This window comes from Manis pentadactyla, chromosome 3, assembly GCF_030020395.1.
Source record: "Manis pentadactyla isolate mManPen7 chromosome 3, mManPen7.hap1, whole genome shotgun sequence".
Classification (NCBI taxonomy): domain Eukaryota; kingdom Metazoa; phylum Chordata; class Mammalia; order Pholidota; family Manidae; genus Manis; species Manis pentadactyla.
Genome location: NC_080021.1, coordinates 57,931,341 through 57,950,679, shown reverse-complemented (window position 1 = coordinate 57,950,679; position 19,339 = coordinate 57,931,341). Strand labels below are relative to the sequence as shown.

The 19,339-nt window shown below is 42.3% G+C and overlaps 1 protein-coding gene across 1 annotated transcript in view; it reads right to left on the bottom strand.

Moving 5' to 3' along the window:
* Nucleotides 1–230: 230 nt before the first annotated feature.
* Nucleotides 231–19,339, bottom strand: part of ZNF704 (zinc finger protein 704) — a 222,127-nt gene continuing 203,018 nt past the window's right edge. The window contains exons 8-9 of the mRNA XM_036919445.2: nucleotides 13,352–13,449; nucleotides 231–12,654 (exon numbers count right to left, since the gene is read on the bottom strand). Coding sequence (XP_036775340.2) covers nucleotides 12,543–12,654; nucleotides 13,352–13,449 — 210 coding nt within the window. The 3' untranslated portion in view covers nucleotides 231–12,542. The remainder of the gene's footprint in view (nucleotides 12,655–13,351; nucleotides 13,450–19,339) is intronic.

Here is a 19,339-nt window from a genome sequence, read left to right as displayed (position 1 = left end):
GCTCAAGAGAACGGGTTTGAGTTGTGTCAGTAATTATTAGGGCTGAACTCCAGAAGAGAGACATGTCTTCCACATGTTTCTAAAAATAGGCTTGATGATAAACAGTTAATATGGGTTCTGGTTTTAAATAATTTTTACAACTGTAGATAAAAATCTCAAACCCTCAGTCCTCAGTGAACCTTTCTTGGGTATAAGTTAGTGATTCTTACTTAAAGAAATAGTCCCCAGACAGAAGCAGATACACAAAAACTTTTATTAAGTGGAGTTAGACTTCATGGTAATCAGCCAGTTACAAATGCATTAAATTCATGTGTGTACACTGTAGAAGTCAGAATGGTCTTACTGAATGTCCATCCAGTGTTCTGGCTCTGCATGTCCCAGGGCAACCCAAAGTAGAACCATATGCACAGTAAGTACAGGTCAACAACGATGTCGGACTAGACTGGCAACACCATATTCATTGTCACAGCTAAGCATTACAGAATGTGAAAGGCCAAAGATCAGAAGACTATTACTAAAGTGATTCTTACTATAAGCCTTTACTTCTACTTAAATGCTTCCATAGAACCAACATAGCAAATCCTCCACTCTGGGGGGACAGTGCCATTTCTATTATTTTACACTTAAATGGGCCGCAGAAACTGTAAACATTCAGTGGTCTTCCTGATGCCCATTGCAGGTAGATGGCAGCTCTTCCCTCGCAAAAGTGCAGTTTAGTTTAGTTTAACTGGTGTGAACTTCTTATATTGTAAATCTTCAATCAGAAATTTTTCTTCTGTTTCAATTAGCACCAGTTTATTTTAAATATTTTTCCTGGTGTTCAATATTTAGGAAACATTTTTTTTTTAACCAACACACAAAGTCCCAAACGATGGAAAGCAAAAAACATTCAAGAAGTTGTTTTAGAGAACAGCATTTAGAAAAACAGTATCATTTAAACATTCAACAAATCTATGTACAAATGTGCCAAAAGCTGGCAAGGAGCATGGCTGAGGAACAGTCACGTAGAAGGTTTATTCGCCTGAACATCTGCAGGCTGTATTTACAGTCAGATAGGTATTCAGAAATGTAGTATCAGAACATCTGAATTTGGCTAAAAATCATATAAAAAAGGACACATCCCCACCCCCAATAACTTCTAAATAGGTAGCAAACATATCCAGTATAACTGTAAGTACCAGATTTAGAAGTATGTTTTTCCATATTTTCCCTACAAACATTTGAGAAACTTTCTCAATGGACAGAGAAGAGAACCGAAATGGCAGAGAAATGGAGTTTTTTATTTCAACATTGTTCACGCTGAGTAATGTAGTAAAGTACTGATTAAGGAGCAAAGATAAATGATTAAGGAAGACAGTTTCATGGAAATACAAAAGCAACAAGAGGACTAAAGAAATGTGTATATTTTATATGGACTTTCCAAAAATATAAATAATTATCTCCATGTAATTATGAAAAAAGGATCAATGATTTGCATTGCTGGACAATATTTTTATATTTTGTTCTCTGAAACTGTATAACCCAAATGTTTTGGAGAATAGTTTTATTTTTCTTAGACTGAGAATTAAACACAAGAGACACAACCTACGCTGTGTGTAGCTGGTGCCGTACTCATTAACTTTATGAACTTTTGTTTGCTTGTTAATCCAGTGTTACGAGAACATCCACCCCGGAAAAAGTGGGCAGATTTTCTAACAGCCAACATTTCCCGTTTCTGCTTAACAAGTAAAATATAAACCATTTCCTATTTATTCACCTTAATGTCTGAATTTATTTAGAGCTTTAAGTTTCAATGCGCTGTCTTACAAATATCGGCTAGAAGACCATAGATGGGAGTCCCACATCCTCATCATCATACACATTCAAGTTCATATTGAATAATTTGTGGTGGTGGTGGTAAGTCTCTAGGAAAAAATTTACTTGGATTCAATACAAAATACATGTTATTCTTTGAAAATGCATAGTTCGCAACTGTATACATTCATTCACAACTATTAAAGACTTTTTGTAAGCAACTGCTCACCACCTCAGTGGTGGTAAGATGGTATCTCAAGAGATCTCTAAAAACTGGATAACGTTGCCACATTGCTTTTGAACTTGTGCCCAGTGCTGCCATTTCAGTGCGCCTCATGAGGGGGGCCTGTTGCTTTCCTTGCAATCCATCTGTCTCTCTACTTGTTTGCTAGGCACCAGAAACTGTGCTTCCTACTGACAGAATTGCTCCCAAATGCCCCATTTAAAATCTTTTATAATTTCACTTTAATATTTTAGATTTGGTGTAGAAAATAATTTGAAAGACGGCTTGATTTTAAAAAGTAGAATTTTTTTTAAACCTTATGATGGGGACGAAGGGCAACAGGTTTTGTGATAATGGCTCTTCTCTCCTCCAGTCCCCTCATTTGAAAAAGATGACCGCAGGCCACTTGGCAGTTGATGATAGTCATGAACCCTTTGGGACCTAGCAATTTTTTCCTTATCCTGAGTTGTTCTTCTAAGTATATAGATTTTGATACACGAAATACTTTGGAAACTATACTAGTGTCTGGGTATTCCAGAGAGCATATGCTTAAATGGCTGACCCTTGTCCAACCATTAATTATAAAAATAGGAACTTTTTAGGTCATGTTGTAGGAAAATATTAATGACATTTAAAAAAACATATATGATCCACATTCCTGGATTATTTTACACCCAGGGCATTTTGTTGTTGAAGTCATGGAATAAGTGCATTTGGGGCTTATTGAGTTCTTCCCTAAAAACCCAAGTCTGTTCTAAAGCTTTCTACCAGTGATCATGGAGGTCCCCCAGTCAGGATACTTTGGAAGAGGGGCTTTGCTGTCATCACAGGGCTTGGTCAAGTCACAGTCATTGATTTCCAATTAGCAGTGTATAGGGAAAAAAAAGGTGTAAAAAGCAAAGCAAGGGTTTGTAATCTGCAAAGTGAGGCATCCTTTTTTGAAGGGGTGGGTGCAGGGAGTTTATGATTATGCTACACTGTAGATCCCTGAGGGGTAATTCCAAGTCTGGAGCTGCTGGCCCAAAAAACTACATCTTTCCTCTCTGTCATGGCCTCTGTGCCCAAAAGAAAATTGGGGTGAGGGATGAGTGCTTAACAATAGGAGCCGAGTGGAATTTTCTCTTTGTGTAAAGTTAAAATAACTGCCCCATGGAGCAGTTTTCCCGCTCCACAATTGTGGGCAGAGGTCAGGGACTGGAGCAAGTCCATGTGAAGCTCTCTTTCTCTGTCCTTCCGTGTTGGTTCACTTTCCACGAGCAAGGCAGGGGACTGGCATGCGGGCTGTGAGTCCAAGTGAAAGGGTTACGTGTCTGCCCTGCCGTTCTTTAGGAGAGGGTCTGCCCAAATCTTTTGTGACGAGTGTGGCAGGCTGTTTGCTGCCTGACCTACTCTCTATATGATCATCAGAACCTTCAGACAGGTGGACATTGTTTCCTGAAGGAGAGGGGAGCCTCACTGACTAAGCCTAACATACCAGGCACGGTAATATTTGTCCCTTTGGACTGTAATATAAGTATGAGAAATCAGCAGCACAGAAGCAAAGAAGTTTAATCTGGAGCTTTTGGAAAGGAACATGCATTATAAGAGCATGGCCTCTGGCTTGGGCAGATGAGGACAGAGGGGGGAGAGTAACATTTCTCTAGCAAAAGCGAGGTGGTTGCCAAGATGGGGGAAACAAGACTAATAAACAGAATAGTGACTGTTCTCTCTCAAAGCTCAACTTCTTCCCCGAGAATGTGGTTTAGATTCACAACTATTTAGTCAGGGATGCAGAGAGAATTCAGAAGAAAATAGATAAGCAACCTTTAAAAAAAAAAAAAAGACAATTTTGTTCTTTAGTGACAGCTTTCTTGCCTTTTTACTTTCTGGTCTGCCTAATTTTCTGAATTGAAAACTTAGGGAACTGCCCCATGGAAGTAAATGTAATAGTTAGACTTTAGAATTAATTTTTTACATTTTCATACCATAAATAAAGGGGATCTTTTCTTTGGAAAATGGCAGTTAATAATTACATGGACAGCACCCAATATGGGAGAACATTTTTTTTTTTTTTTTTTTTTTTTAAGGAGAGCAAGGTACAGGCTTTTATTTAGAAATAAAGTGAGAGGACAGAGCTCCCAGCTCACGCCAGGAGGGGACAAGAGAGTCCTGGGAGAACATTTTTAAAAGACATTGAATTCACAATCTTCACCTCCTTTCAAAGTCTATAGTTATCTTGGAATGGTAGCTCTCCTTGTTGTTCCATAAAGCTGGGGTCTTTTTAAGTCCTGCCACTCACAGCACTGGTGCTAACCTCTGCAAAAGGCTTCATTCCTGTAGACGGGCAAAGTGCTCAACCGTTCTCTCTTCTGGCACTGTATCAGTCTAAAAACCTAATAAATGTATCATTCATCAAAAAGCCTGTTAATGAACTAGGTGGCAGGCCCCATGGCCCCTTCTAGCTCCATGATTAAACTCCTTGCGAGTGGCTTTTCCTTAAACACAAGGTGTGAAACCTGGTAAGCTAATGAGGAGAAGGGTGGGATAAAACCCATTCATGTGTTGGACAGTGACAGAAAGTTCAGGCATTGCCACAGGTGTTTAAAATGCATTCACATTGAAACATGACTTAACCATATTGCCAGGGGGTTCCAACTGGTATTTTTTGATTTGATCATTACAAATTGTAAATTTGTGCTGTTTTAAAATGTTCTTGCATTAATTTTAGTTTACATGTTGAATGTTTGCAGCAAAATAACTTTTTCCCAAGGAGTAAAAATGTTTACTCAGAACATCACAGTAGCTGATAAGCTCTTCTAATCAAGCACTATGATGGCTGTACCTTGGGGAGTACGGCCATGCTGGCTGCCAGAAAGGGGCACATCTGGAGGCGATTAAGTTTGCATTTGACAACATGAATGGGTGGGCTTATTATTTCTATGCTGAAAGACCTGGATTGAAAGATGGGTGGAGAACATGATGAGTGAGTCCCTGGGTCTTCTCAGGTCTAGGGTCTTTCGGGAAGACTGAGGTCTGAGGCAGCCCTTGTCCTCCTCCTCGCAGGCAGTGATGAGGCTGACTCACAGGTTCAAGACTCCTCTGGAGGTGAGTGATGGGGATCCTAAATATTCCTATTCTACACTGGTTTCTTGTAAGGTCAAATGAAATAATATATCTGAAAGAGACATCATTTACTATATCTGTGAAAGGGTTATCCCAACACCATCAGGTCTCTGGTGTAAGACATAGAATAACTTAGTCCTTCCAAATGAAGGAAGCAGCTTCTAATTTTTTCCATGACACAATTATTTCCATTTTGTCTTTGCTTTCAGACAAAGATGCTGAAATTTTCTATGTAGAAAAACTCCATCTTTAGATTAGTGGATACTCTAAACACCTACCAGATCTGAAGCAAGGATTTTGCCCTATCAGAGGTGAAACAATGGAAATTTTACCCTGGAACAAAAACCGATGAGACAGGATGGAATGGGAAGGAGTGTGGAGGGGTCGGCAAAGGGCTTTGGCACAAGGAGGCAATGTGTGCTGTCTTCTCTGAAGGCACAAGGCTGCTCTTTGCCAGCCCCTCATCACAGTGGTCACGGTAGTGAAAAGAGTAAGGGAGTTAGGATGAAGTTATCCAATGCTTTGTGACAGGGTCTGGGCACATGAGAAGGAGGCAGAGTGAGAGATGGATAATATTTCAGAGGCAAGACAAATTTAAGGAAATTATATTTCTATATTCAAGTCTTCCATAAGAACAATTTCTGGGGAGAACTGACCTCTTGCCTTCTTTGATTTTAGTTGCCCTGATAGTGCCAACACTTGAGTTTGTGGGGCTGATGGAGGACCCTGACCCGATGGCCATGGAATGTGGAATTTTCTCTTTCCAAAGCTGAAACTGGTAGCCAAAGGTTGCATCTGCCCACATCCAGGTTCTCTTTGGTCTGCACAGTGTTGGCCAAGAATTTGAGTTAGTTGTCAACACTTAAATGGTCAGGTAGCATCATATTTCCAAGTCAGAAAATCTAGCAGCCCTGGGCCTGATTTCTGCATTGTTCTGATTGTCTAGAGCTGGTCCCCCCTTCAAAGGGCATGAGTTCTGTGGTTCACCATGATCTCTACCATTCTCTAGTTCCTCTTTTGCTTGATCTGAATTGTTCATTTACAGAACCTGCCTGGCCTTTCTAAGGCATCTCTTATTTATTATTAGTTAAGTTCTATTTAAAGATGAAGTAAGACTCATGCAAAATTTAGTTCTAAAGATTTAGAATAAACACTTCTTGGGAATTTTAATGCTAAAAGTGGAGATTCTCCAAGGGCATGAAGACAGATATTTGTAGACTGCCTCATCTCAGAGACCAGGAGTTGAGGCTGTACATGTTTTTTACACGTGTGCATTTCTAGTCCTCATGTGTGCAAAAGCTCAAGCTTATTTGAAGTCAAGGTCTGAGTAACGCTCTGACCACCTCATAGGAATTGCCCAATGGGTGTATGGCCATTCTATCCCAGCTTTCCTTTTGATGTTCTCTGTGTACTTGGCTAATTAGACGAGCTTTTGAATTATTAAATTCTTAGAAAGAAAAGAGGCTTTTTTGTTTTAACAGTGAGTGGGCTAGGAAAAACTGTACAGCATTATGCAATGGTTTTGGCAAAGCTCAGAATTATTTGTGCAGTTAATAAACTCTTCATGGCTCCCTTTCTTGTTTCCCAACTCTTGGGAATACAGTGACTTTCTGATCTCAACCTTGCAGGTCTGAATTCTTTGCATGAAAAATCAAGCACTTGTTCTGATATGGAAATTATTTAGTTACTGCTGAGGACAAAATTATTTTAAATACCACTGATCACTTAAGAATTCTATCTTTGGGCTTACATATCATGATTTTAGAAATTTCCACCAAATGATACTTGATAGTTAAATGCAGGTCTGTGGTACTGCTAGGTTGAGCAGGAAGTCTGTGTTCATGACAGAATCTATCATTTTACACTGAGGAATTTAGAACAATATTTCTCCCATTACCTATAAGCATATCTATTAACATTTTTTTTTAGGATGTAAGATCCATAGGATGATTCTTAAAGTGTCTTTTTCCCACAATACTTTGAAAACACACTGTTAATGATAAAAGGAGAAGCTGATGCCATCTCGATTCTCTTGTAATCATCTTTCCATCTGATCTGCATTTCTACCATTGCTGCAGAGGATTAATTGAAAAGATATGCATCAAAACGCTTGCTTAAAAGAGGCATAGCCCTTTGTATGGAGAGCAGGAATTGCTTATAGTATTGACACTTCCTGTCTGGCAAAATACTGTATTTTAAAAAATAAGCTACAATGTATAAAACCAAGGTCATTTCCCACAAAATGTTCATGTTTTTGTGATTACAAAAGGCTGCATCTTGTAAAATATTTCCAGTTCTGTTAACTTGAGAAGTACTAATGTTTATTATAAAAGTGTCATGTCCCTTAGAATGGTAGAAGCCTAAGCAGTATATTTCTTGTCTTATTTGGAAAATTAAGTTATAGTTATTATGGTATTTAAGATTACATTTTGACACAACACATTACCATTGTGATTTGCAGACCCACAAGAAAGGTTATAAAACATGAGATTGTCTTCGAAAAAAAAGAAAAAAGGAGCTATTTACAAAATAGGACCAGAAAGTAAAATTCTCATTTTGATTTCTGGTCCTTTGATAGATACACCTTTTAAAGCACGTATATCATTGGATATGGGCTTTTTCAAAGTCAGTCACAATAAGCAAACCAGTCCTACTTAAATACAGTTTATACTTTCTTGCTCTGTTGGTGTGCACTAGTTAGTGCCCCAATCGGAACCTAAAAATGTTAATCTCATTTTTGCAAACTGACTTTTCTTTTGATTAGTTACAATGCAAAAAGACATTACACACAGTTCCTACATGGAGGAATCTCCACAGGTGTGGGAACAGGGAGAGTGTGTGCCGCTGGTAGGGTTATTTTCCTAGAGAAGTGAAATTTCCAGTTGACCCGTGTGCCCAGTGCATTCTCCAAAATGATCCACATCCTCATCCATATTCATGAATCCTGCTCTGTTTCCACTCATTTGTATGCACAAATTCTTCCCTGCCTTCAGACAGGGCAACACTATAGTTGATGTGGTCGATAGAACTTCTATAGGGTCATGAGAAAAAGCAGCACCTTGTCCACAAAAGTCCATGAAGTTTGCTCTTTAACATGCTACTAAAGCAAAATGCATGTCTTTTAACGGCTTTCACTTACAGAATTCTGCTTATAGCTAATAACCAGTCATCTAACTGGGTGATTCTAAAAAAGGAATACCAAGGCTTCAGATTCACAATTACATTCAGAAAAACCTTACATGAGTCTGTGAATACCCACCAGGGACTATGCCTGTGGTTCAAATGTCAGCTACAAAGAAACAGCTCTTTCTCGTAGGGCATTCCTCCACATCTCAAAAATCGGTACTTTCAGTTCATGTAAATTTGTCTTAAAATAATACCATGTTCGTTTAAAAAGAACTGTTCTGACTAGGAAAGACTCTGGAGATTATAAAGGTCTTTCTAGTCTTAGGACTGTCCAGATCTATTTTTCACATACCCTTTCTTTTTCCCTGAGGAAATGAGTATTATTTACAGTATTTTGCTACTGTTCTCAAACTATTCTCTCCTGTATGTACAATTCTTGCCACTTTTCTGACAACATTCTCAAATGAATGCTGCACTTTCATTTTCCAATGAACTCAGATGAAGGAGGAAATGGATTCCACAGTGCCGGCTGATTCACACCCCAGGGCTGTTTCAAACGTGGGGCTTCCCCTGTGACACCAGAGACAGCCAACTTAAACTCCATCTTGAAATTTGGTAGAGGGCATTTCAGTTTCAGAAATCTTTTGCAGCATACATGTAGCTATTTCTTTAAAAGGTGTTTGGAAAGCCCAAGAACTGTAACAAGCATGATTTTCTATTGAACCTTCTCGTCCAGACAAGGAATCGTCCAGTACACGGCACTGTGCAGGCGCACGGGGCTGCTGACAGGCACTTCGCAGCTGAATGCGCGCATTCCTGGTCAGATGCCCACTTGCCCTCTTCCTGATACCCGCTTTTGCCAACCAAGGGAGGGAACTTTCCAGCAAGTGTGGTGGAGAAGTCCGTGTGCACCAGGGCTGTGCAGGGCAGCCAGGCGTCCCTGAGCTGCTTCCCTTGGGGTGAGGCAGCGCATTCCTTGCTTCAGGCAGCAGCCCCTGGAGGGTGAACAGGGGCGGTCACCACGCCAGTACTAGGAAGAGGAAGGGGAGCCAGGTGCCCGCATGCCTCTCGTATCTCCTCTCTGGCTCTCTACCCACTTGCTGTTTGGGTGTTTTCTCCAAGTTGTCACACTGTCTTCCACAAAGTGGGTGCATGTGGGGAAGACTAAAGCTTAAAACTTCTGCCTGGGAACACTCTTTGCTTTGCAGCTATCTGGAGAATGCCTGTCCATCACTATGAAAAGTCTTCTTTGGAGAGAGATGAGAAATCTTTTCTGAAGGAAGGGGTATTGAGGGAGAGAAAAGTCTATATGCTACAAAATGCCATACTTAGAAATACTTTGGGATGAGAATCCATTGTATTGCCTTTCCTGTTGCACAGACAGGTCTCCGAGAGCCCTGTGATAGGCAGGGCCTCCCTTCCCACGCCTCTCCTGCCTCCCCTGGTCAAAGGAAGACGGAAAGAATGTGGTACCGAAGAGATGGCATAAAAATGAATGTTGGGCTTAATTTGGCACTTCGTTTAGTTCCAAAGTATAACAAAATAGCTCTACATTTTTTGTTGTTGTTAATTTTAGCTTTTACAATCAGCACTGTATATTACAATTCATACCTTTCCGAGTGCCCTGCAAGATGTTTAACCCCTTTCCTTCAAGGCCAGCCTGGTAAAGCTTGGTGGTCCCCTAGTTACTTGTGCCTTACACAGGGATTGGGTATCTGTGTGTGCGGGAAGGTACTGATCGTCTGCACACACCTAGAAGCCAGAGAAGAGGGTACACAGAGAGGAGTTGGCATAAAAGAGCTCGTATGTGGGCAGGAGAGGCAGAAGAGAGTATGTAAAGAAGGTGTGAGGAAGGAGAAGAAATCCCAGGGATGCTGCGTTCAGCTCTGTGCTTCTGCTTATAGCTGTGCAGTGGCTGAAAACCAGCTAAGGACCAAGTTTGGCTATCCAGGCCAGAGCTCAAAACTAACTACTGGCCGCATCTCCCGGGGGTAGAGCCACAGCCTCACTACAGGACTGCTCCAAAGATCTCTCCTGCCTCTGGCCCCTGTGTTCTGGGGGGCAGTGGATATATAGATTTAGCCCCTCATGATTTCAATCTCTTTTGATTAGTGACTTAATCCAAGGATCAAGGGCCAGGGAGCTTTGTTACTGAGGAAACCTCTGCTCCAGGATTGCACCCCAATCATCACTTAAGCACATGGTGAAACTGCTCAAATGGTTGAACAGCCCTGGACTCAATGTGGCCACTAGGCAAGCCACCCATAGCTCAGGCCTCCTGGACCAGGTCAGAGCATCACCTCTTAGAGGGTGCTGTAGGTGAAGTGACAGGACACCGGGGAGGAGAAACGATGGGCTGCAGAAGAAGATGCAAATACACTTCCGCACTAAAATCGTGCCCTTTCCTGGCTGACCATAGTGCTGTGGCTAGTACTGACCAGTAATTATAATGTGAAATTAAATACAACTTTTTTCCTGCTCTCTTCAAATAACTGTTTTAAAGAAAAATATAAATGAAGGTGGAAAATAGGATCTCTTCCAAGGAATAATGTTTAAAAATTCATGTGAGAGCTTCAAAAACAAAACTGCCAAAATATAGGAATGCACAGATCATAGATGTAACACAGTAGCACCTCCTTATATTTGCCTCACTTATTTAAAAAAGTGTATTTCTACTATTACTAGGTGACTTCTTTCTACTTTTTATTTAAAAATGTATGTACAATTTCTAAACATATATTAAGCTTTCCTCTGTGCAATTTCATTTACCATTCCTATGGCTGATCCTAGGCCCCCCTTCTCAACACAGTGCATCCTATAAGGTGCTCTCACTTCTTTGCATAGGTATAGGAGGAATCACTCTTTGCAGGGCAGTGGGAGAGCAGGGTAGATAGAGAATGAGCTTATTTGTAGGACTTGACAACTACTCCCCTCTCCCCGCACCATACCACCAAAATAGTAACAAACAGACAAGAAGCCTACCAGCCTAGAAAGCCTGATAAATGCAACAGTGCAAGCCCTGGCCCTACTAAATTGAGAGGTTCCTATACCAACATGCATTTTCCTTTTGGTGTTCTGTATGTTCCCTTCTGAGTGAATTCTTACTGAGTAGTTCCAACATTTCCATAAGAAAAATAAAGGTCTGGATCTCGCATTTACCCATATTATTATATTGTTCATTAACCCATCTCCCAGACATGCTAAAGCATAAAACCTATAAAAGTGCGCTCAGAACAGATGTTCCTTAGCTGTCCTCATATGTCTTTCTGAACAGAAGGGGACATGAGGCTGTGCTCTGCTGTCTACAGCAAACCTGCTGGGATAGTTCAGAGTTCTCACCCTTTTCTGGAACCAGTCACTCCAGGGGTGGAATTCTGCAGGAAGGCTGGATGCCCAGTAACCTGGCAACAACTTTGTCAGACAGGCAGTGGCAAAGAGATCCGAGCTGTGGTTTGCACTGATCCCTGAAAGAAGCATGGAGGCTTACCCAGATGGCTCCACGTGCCAGTTCTTGACTGAGCTGTGGCAGGTACGGAGGGAGCCATGCCACCCCTGCAGGAAGGGCTTCTGGTAAGTCTCCGGAAGACTCCGAGATGTTCCCCACCAGTGACAGCTGGACGTCCTGACTCGGCTAGGGGCTGAAGTCTGCTGGTGATCTCTTTTCGGCCTTATGCCACCCGGGACCCTTCAAGCTACTAGCTCTGCTACTAGGTTCAGTTTGGGACCTTTCCTCAAAACAAAGTGAACAAACAAAAAAGACATAGAAAAGCTACCCATGAGCACCACACTTTCTGGCACATGTCCCATGTGTGCTGCTGCAAGAAGTCGGGTGGGAAACAGGGAAAAGACTGTTCACAATGAAAGCAGGTATTGTTCTTTGTACAAATGCTACTGCATAACATGCAGCTTTTTCTTTAAGTGTCAAAAAAATCTCAGAAATGGCATTATTCAGGAAGCTTATCAAAATACACCTCCTTTCTAGGTAAAATGGGCTTTGTTGATTCAATTGCTATAGAAGTCCAGTTTTAAGATCTAGACATACAGCAAAGAAAGTTGACTTTTCAAGGAAATGAAACAGTCTCAAGGAAATGAAACAGTCACAGCCTCTCTGGGTGGCCTTTTCAGCAAGAATCATGAGGATTGTGACCTTTTTTTTTTTGCTGTATTTCCACCAAGGTTCCTGGAAGTGCTTTACCTGGGCTTCAAGTGTATTTTTTTCTGAACGAAAAGCACTTTCCCAAACGTGCAGCGGAAGGCGCGGGCAGGAGTGACGGCTGCGGCAGGGAGGCCCTGGCCCTCAGTCGGTGAACCTCTGGCAGGCCTTCTTCCAGCGGCAGGCGGTGCACCACATGTCCCGGTGCTCCATCCCGTACACCTTCCGGCACTTTCGGCCCTCTCCCCTGGGCTTCCTGTGAGACAGGAAAGGGAAAGTTATTCCCGCGGAGAAACTCTGGGCATTCTGTGGAGGACTCAGCTCCTTTGAAAGAGTGAAAAAAAAGTTAGGAAACATAGCAGGGGTTCTGGCTAAGTTCAGACTAACAGGTGCCGGAGGCTTTCATGGCCCCTACACTTAGCTATCCCAGTTTGCAACTATAGCTCTTGAGCTTCTATTTGTCCATTGTGGGCATGCATTTGGCCATCTTCATATAACTGAGTTAAACACGTAAATATAAGAAATACCAGTAATACCAGTAGGGAAATTCATTCTTTTAAGTTTTAAATGTGTACTTTCAAGTGCTCTCTTGCTTCTCAAATTTCTAGCATTCTGGTTAAGAGAATTCTGGGGAAGTCCTCCTTAATCTATATTCAAAACTGTCATCTAACAGTCCATTTAATACAGAGCTTAATGCAACAGGGCTTTAAACAGACCCCACCATCACCATGACCTCTTCTGTAAGAAAACTGACTGCAAACTGTCATCCCCCCCAAAAAAATCTTCACTAACAGTTACTGGATGAAGAAAACATAGGAACAAGCAAAGGGCATTTCAACCACTCCAGGGAATGTCACGGAAGATCATAGCTCTGCTCTCTCTTTTCCATGCTGCTCTTCTGTTTTTCATTAGCTCCCCCGAGATGAGGCATGTGGAGTTTGGGGCAGTCCTACCTTAGGCTGAGTGTCCCTCTGGGTGGGGAGGACAAGACTGTGTGGGTGTGCTGTCTCTGCTCTCCTGCGCCCACCGGATGGCTGTGCGTCGGTGACACCTGGGAAGTATATGCAAAACAAAGTTGGTGGGGCAGGTTCTCCTCACTATGTGTTTATTTAGCGTTTGTCACTTGGGCTGTGGTACTTGACCATCAGACGTGGGTTGAAGCGCTTCCCCCATGTAAAAATGGGTGGGGTGATGCCCACGGCAGAATTTAAATGCATCCCCAAATGAAAAAGACTCGGTAATTAATACTTCAAAAATCTTCATGACTTCATGTCTACGCATTCCAAGTTGTCCATGGTAACATATTTTCACTTGAATAGTATCTTAAACCTGAAAGTATCATCTCACCTATTCTGAGCCTCATGATCTCCCTTTTAAAGAAGACAAATATCTACAGAGGTTAAGGGAGTTATCTAAAATTATGTGGTTAGTCAGTGGCAATGAGACAGCTTGGGCCAAGGCCTTTAGTTTGCTTTATCAGATCATCCCAACCATGAAATGACATCCACACAGGTGACTCTGGGGTTCAAACAAGAATAAAGGCCAGAAGCAAAGAGCCCTTGCTCCTGAGGTTTCCTGATATCTGCAGGATTCTCCAGAGAAGAGGAGAGCCAACACAAGGCCTCCCCCATGCGGAGTGCCAACAGGTGAGGATGCCGGGTGGGGGACCAGGGGATGGTAGATGCAGTCACACCTCCTGGCTGTGGTAGGAAATTTGAACGTCAAATGTAAGGAGAACCATTGGAGAATTTTAAGAAAGTGAGACATCTGATTTTTGCTTTAAAAAGATTGCTTTGGCTCCTTGGAGAAGGGATTGGTGACAGCTGGGAGAGGAGCCCTGCAGACTAGGTGAGAGGCTTTTGCAATATTTCAGGGGAAAAAACAGATTGGTGATTTAGATTAGGGTGGTGGTGGTGAGAGGGGGCTGGTTCATGTGCTTTCGAGGCAGAGTCTGGGGCAGAAAATGAAGAGAAATCTTTGGATGAGTCAGAGATGAATCCAGAGAAGTCAAGGATGAATCCTAGTTTCTGGCTTGAGCAGCTGGAGGGACAGTGGTGTCGCTTACAGAAATGGGAAAACTGGTGACCTGGTAGGTTTGGGGAAGAGTGAGGGCCAGATTTTTGAAAATTCCAAGAACACAGTTTGAAGATCATGGACCGACTGCAGGAACAGCCCCTCTCTAGTCTAGCCCTGCTAAGGGCTTCCTTGACTCTGGAGCTCAGAGCACACGCACTATGTGTAGAGTCCCGTCTGATTGTAGCCCTCCCTCATTCCACAGCAGACCTGGGCTCTTATGGGGTACAACACAGCTGAGGTCAGGACCCATTGCAGACATCAGCTTGGGGCTTCGTTCTGAGCGAGGATCAATACAGTCTGGCACAGGGGCTTTCCCTGAGACTTCTCAGGTGTTAGCTTCTTATTGTCGTTGGGGCTGAGGGTGCACAAGTCAAAGGGTGACTGGTGTAGGGAACTAACATCCAATGCTTGCAAAGGTGAAAGAGAGGCTACTAGGTTATTTATGATCTCTTTTCATCCTCACAAAACCCCTGCAAAATAAGCACTGTTATCTGTATTTTATAGATAATTCAACCTTTGAGCAGGTAAGTGGCCTGCATAGCATCCCCAAGTTAAAAGTAGCAATAGTAGTGATTTATTGAGTTTGTTAACCTAAGTACCTTCCACGTGGTATCTAAGTTAATCATCACAGTGACCCTAGGACAGGTAATGCCACTGTTTCCATTTTACACACAAGGAAATGGAGATGTTGCCAAAGCCACACAGTGAATGGTGGGCTCAGGATTTGAACTTGAGCCATCTAATCCCACTTGGCCTTGGAACTCAGTTCTGAATGATTTCAAAGCCCTGCTCTTTTCACTCTTCCATCCTGCCTATAATTGATGGAAATAATGTGTGCCATAAAATAAAGCCCTGTAGAGTGAGCATTAATTTTCCTGTCTCTCCTAGTGGGCTCCACATTTCAATCTTTGCTTAACTATTTCTAATTTCTATTTGGGGGCATGTTTTATCAAGTATATAATATACTTGAGCGCACTGTATGGTATTATTTCTAAACAAATAAAATTATTGGACTATATGCCTGTAATTTGTCTACTGATTAAGTGTGTCCTCAGAAAAGTTTAAAGAACTCTAGTCAGCAAAAATCATGGCTAATTTTCTCCCACATGTTGATTATATATGTATTATATGAGGTAATCCCAAATAGGGAAAATCCACTTTTTCTGACCCTTGTTTTATAAGCAATGGGACATGTCACAGATAGCAGTAATAGTAGGCAGAATTGAGGCAACACTTAGGAAAGGTCGTGTGACTGGTGGGAGGTCACACTTTGTAAATGCCAGAGTCAGGACTTGCATCTGAGCCTCACACAAGAGCAGTAATACAGATGTTGTACCCTTCTGTAAATATGTTGGGGAAATTTCTTTCCTTTGTGATTTTCTATCTCTCACATGGAAAAAAAACCTTCTTTTGGTTTTAATCTCTTAGAATTACTATTCCAAACCTTCCCTCGAGGTATTAAAAGGACAAAACCAGCTAAGTATGTACAGAGAGGCACTGCTATTTCAGGTTTGGAGATCCACCCTGGCCCAAAGCCTCCTGTGATAGCCTCTGGATAGCAGGGTGATTAGCTCCTATTTACCTGTGTGGGGCCTTTAGGAACTTCTCCCACCAAATCCATATGTTGAAGCCCTAATCCCCAGTGTAGTTGTATTTTGGGTGGGGCTTGTAAGGAAGTCAGTAAGGATAAATGAAGTAAAAGGGGTGAGATTCTGATCCAACAGGATTAGTGTCCTTGTAAGAAGAGTTACTGCCCCAAAGGAAAAGGCCATGTGAGGTCGCAGAAAGAAGGTGGCCCCCTACAAGCCAGGAAGAGGGCTCTCACCAGGAACCCAATCAGCCAGCACCTTGACTTGACTTGGGCCTTCTAGCCTCTGGAACCATGAGAAAATAAATCTTGGTTGTTTAAGCTACCCAGTCTGTGGATTCTCTTATGGTATTCTGAGCAGACTAAGACAGGGGCCAAGAGCCCTCAGCTTTCTGTCATTAATAGAGAAGGAAATGGAGATAATTAGAAGAAAAGATGGGTCATTTGGGAAAAATAGGTAAAATAAAGTTGTAATTAATGAGCATATTTGTATTCTACCTGCCCTTACGTCCACAGACTTTAGCTGGAAAAGACTGAGTGAGCCTCAAGTTACATTTGTCAGTAGGCAGAGCAGCCTTCTGGGCTACACACCTCTGGAAGGAGGGCTTAACCAGAACTTGTGAAAGCCCCATGGGCAGGAAATCTAGCATAGGCAAATGAAAAAATAATATCCTGTAAACCTTGGGATTTCTCAGGAGGTTATTTCCACCCTCTAGGAAGCAAACAAGACATCCCCTCTTCAATAACCAGGTCTCAAAGATGTGGGAGAAAAGCAAATTGTATATGGGGTAGATGACTTCAGGGTTTTTGTTTTGGAGTACAAAGTGAAATGTGTTCTTTAAAGGTCATTTTATGAAATGGAATGTGCTCCATTCTTCAGTTTGGACACAGTAGAGGTCATCACTAATACTAATGTATTATAATTTAAAATGTTGAGAGCCTTTCTGAAAACCCTATTACACTAATTTGGAAGGTAGGGATTCCTGTGCTTTTAGATTCAGTCTGGCTCCCTGTCTTCTATGGGTGGGACTAGCATCCTGGAGAACTCAGGGACAGTTGTGGCACCCAGGTAATGGACATATGCCAGTCCTGTGCCTGGGTGGTGTGGAGTTGTGAGACAGCAAGCACCTGCCTTTTTTTTAAAGCACTGATAGAGAGTACAGCAACATAAAGAACCTTTTTTAGTAGTAAGCATTCTTGTCTTCTTTTTAGAGTAAAACAATAGCCTTGGAAAACAGTATCTCTGTCAGGTAGCTAGGCAGACAAGGGAGGTCCTGTCCTGTTCTGACAAGGTCCTCCCCCTCTCCACCAACCCTTTGTCCCCAGATGGTAGAACACGCCCCAAACCCCTCCTGTTTATGGTTCAGTCTCCTGCCTTATCAGGGCCAAACAAGATGTAAAAAGCCCTGCGGGGCTTCTAGACCACCAACACAGGTTGGCCATAGGTGCACTAAGACCTAGAAGGTGGCCTGGAGCTACCTAGGGTTCATTATACCATAATTATAGTAAATTTACATTGCTATTTTGGCCACCACCACCCCTGTCCCCTGCCCCTGGCCATAGCTTTCACTTGGGTACTTATGGGTAAGCACCTGTGCACTAGGAAGAAGGTTATATAACATGAAACTGTCAGTCAACATGTCAATTGAATGATGTAAGACGCAGGGAGGGACTTTCTACTTCTTAAAAAATCAACACTAACCCTAATTGGGGCTGCTTCTGGCTTCCAGACAGCCTACTGTCTGAGAGAGTGTATTTTTCACTTTGCTTAATACACTCCTGCTGTTTAAGACTATTCTGTCTCTTGATTGAATTCTTACCTTCAAGAGGACTGAGAAAATGGTAACATCTCTCTTTATCTTTGTTTTTAAATAGGAATGGCAAGCTTAACTGTTAAACCTGTCAGAAGTGTTGGCTGAAACAGACTACACAATCAGATAGACTGGGAATTTTCTGGTGAAAGAACAAATTAGAAGCTCACATGGGATTTTAGTGGGATAACTAAATTAACCCAGCATGCCATATACTTTTTGTCAAAGTTCTTGGCTAGAATGTCCCTGGCAACCAATCGATAGTGAAATTAGGGACTCTGAAAAAACCAGGGCATTAAAACAAGGGTAGCGATGTATACAGTATCTACAGCAGAGAAGAGTTTTAAAATTTCCCTGCTGAAAACAAACAATAGAAGGTATTCTGACTGGTATCCTGTGTGGGATTTAGGAGCTTTGGAGAACATGCAGCTTGTAATATACCACTTCAAGGGGACTGAGATTATTCTATACTTCAGAAGGAGAAGATTTAATTAATAAAGCAAGGGGAAAAAGTTTCATATTGGTTGGTCACAGAGGTAATTTGAAAAGAAGCCTGAACTGGGCTGTTAAATCTACATTCCTTACTTGTTTTTACATCAGATGAGCAATTTGGCATATGCTCTTGAAAATTCTTTTCAAATCAAAGACAAGAATTAACAAGATTCAGAATAACAGGTCTCAAGAATTCTGTAATTGCAGCTGCCATTCTAGGTTAGAAAGTGTGGGTAAAATTGCAATATTTCCAGAATCTCTTGTCAGGCCTTAGTGCATCTCCATATCAATAGGTGTATTCAAGGGGTGGAGAGAAGTCCATCTCCATATCATTAGGTAATTACAAGGGGGAGTGAGGGGCATATCTGGACCAGAGGGGTTGGGTGGGGCCCCTCTCTGCAGCCCAGTCTTGAGAGACATGGGAGAGAAGTGGATGATGGCTTGTAAGCAATAAACGGGTTTCTTCAACTTTATTTTTCCTTTTAACTGATTTTGGTTTCAAAGGTAATTTGCCCTGGGCTGGGAGGCAGATTTTCCCCTTGAAGTTACATCTGGTGGTAGTCCGCAGGGCCTCTGAACCTGAAAACTGTCACATGGGTGTGACCCTTGGGTGGGCTGCGAGTATAAATGGTGGGGAGATGGCCAGAACCCTTCCTGTGGATAGTGGGGAGGCCACAGTGACTGCAGTAGTAGAGGGTGCAGCTTCACCCAGGAGCCCCCTATCTGTGGGGCTTCCAATTGGGGAGCCCCTAGTGGGGAACTGGTGTGGGGTAAAGCACCTCCTAGAGGGGTGGGTCCTTCCCCAGAATTGGGGAAGGATGGAGACACTGGAATCTGTGGAATTAGCCCTTCGTGAGATAGAAGACTGCTGAGAGGACCTGAGTGGCTGTGTAGCAGCTGGGATTGTGGGATGTCTCTTACTTGAGATAGTGGAAAGGGTTATTGAGGGGAGAGAGACTTTGGCAGGAGAAAGG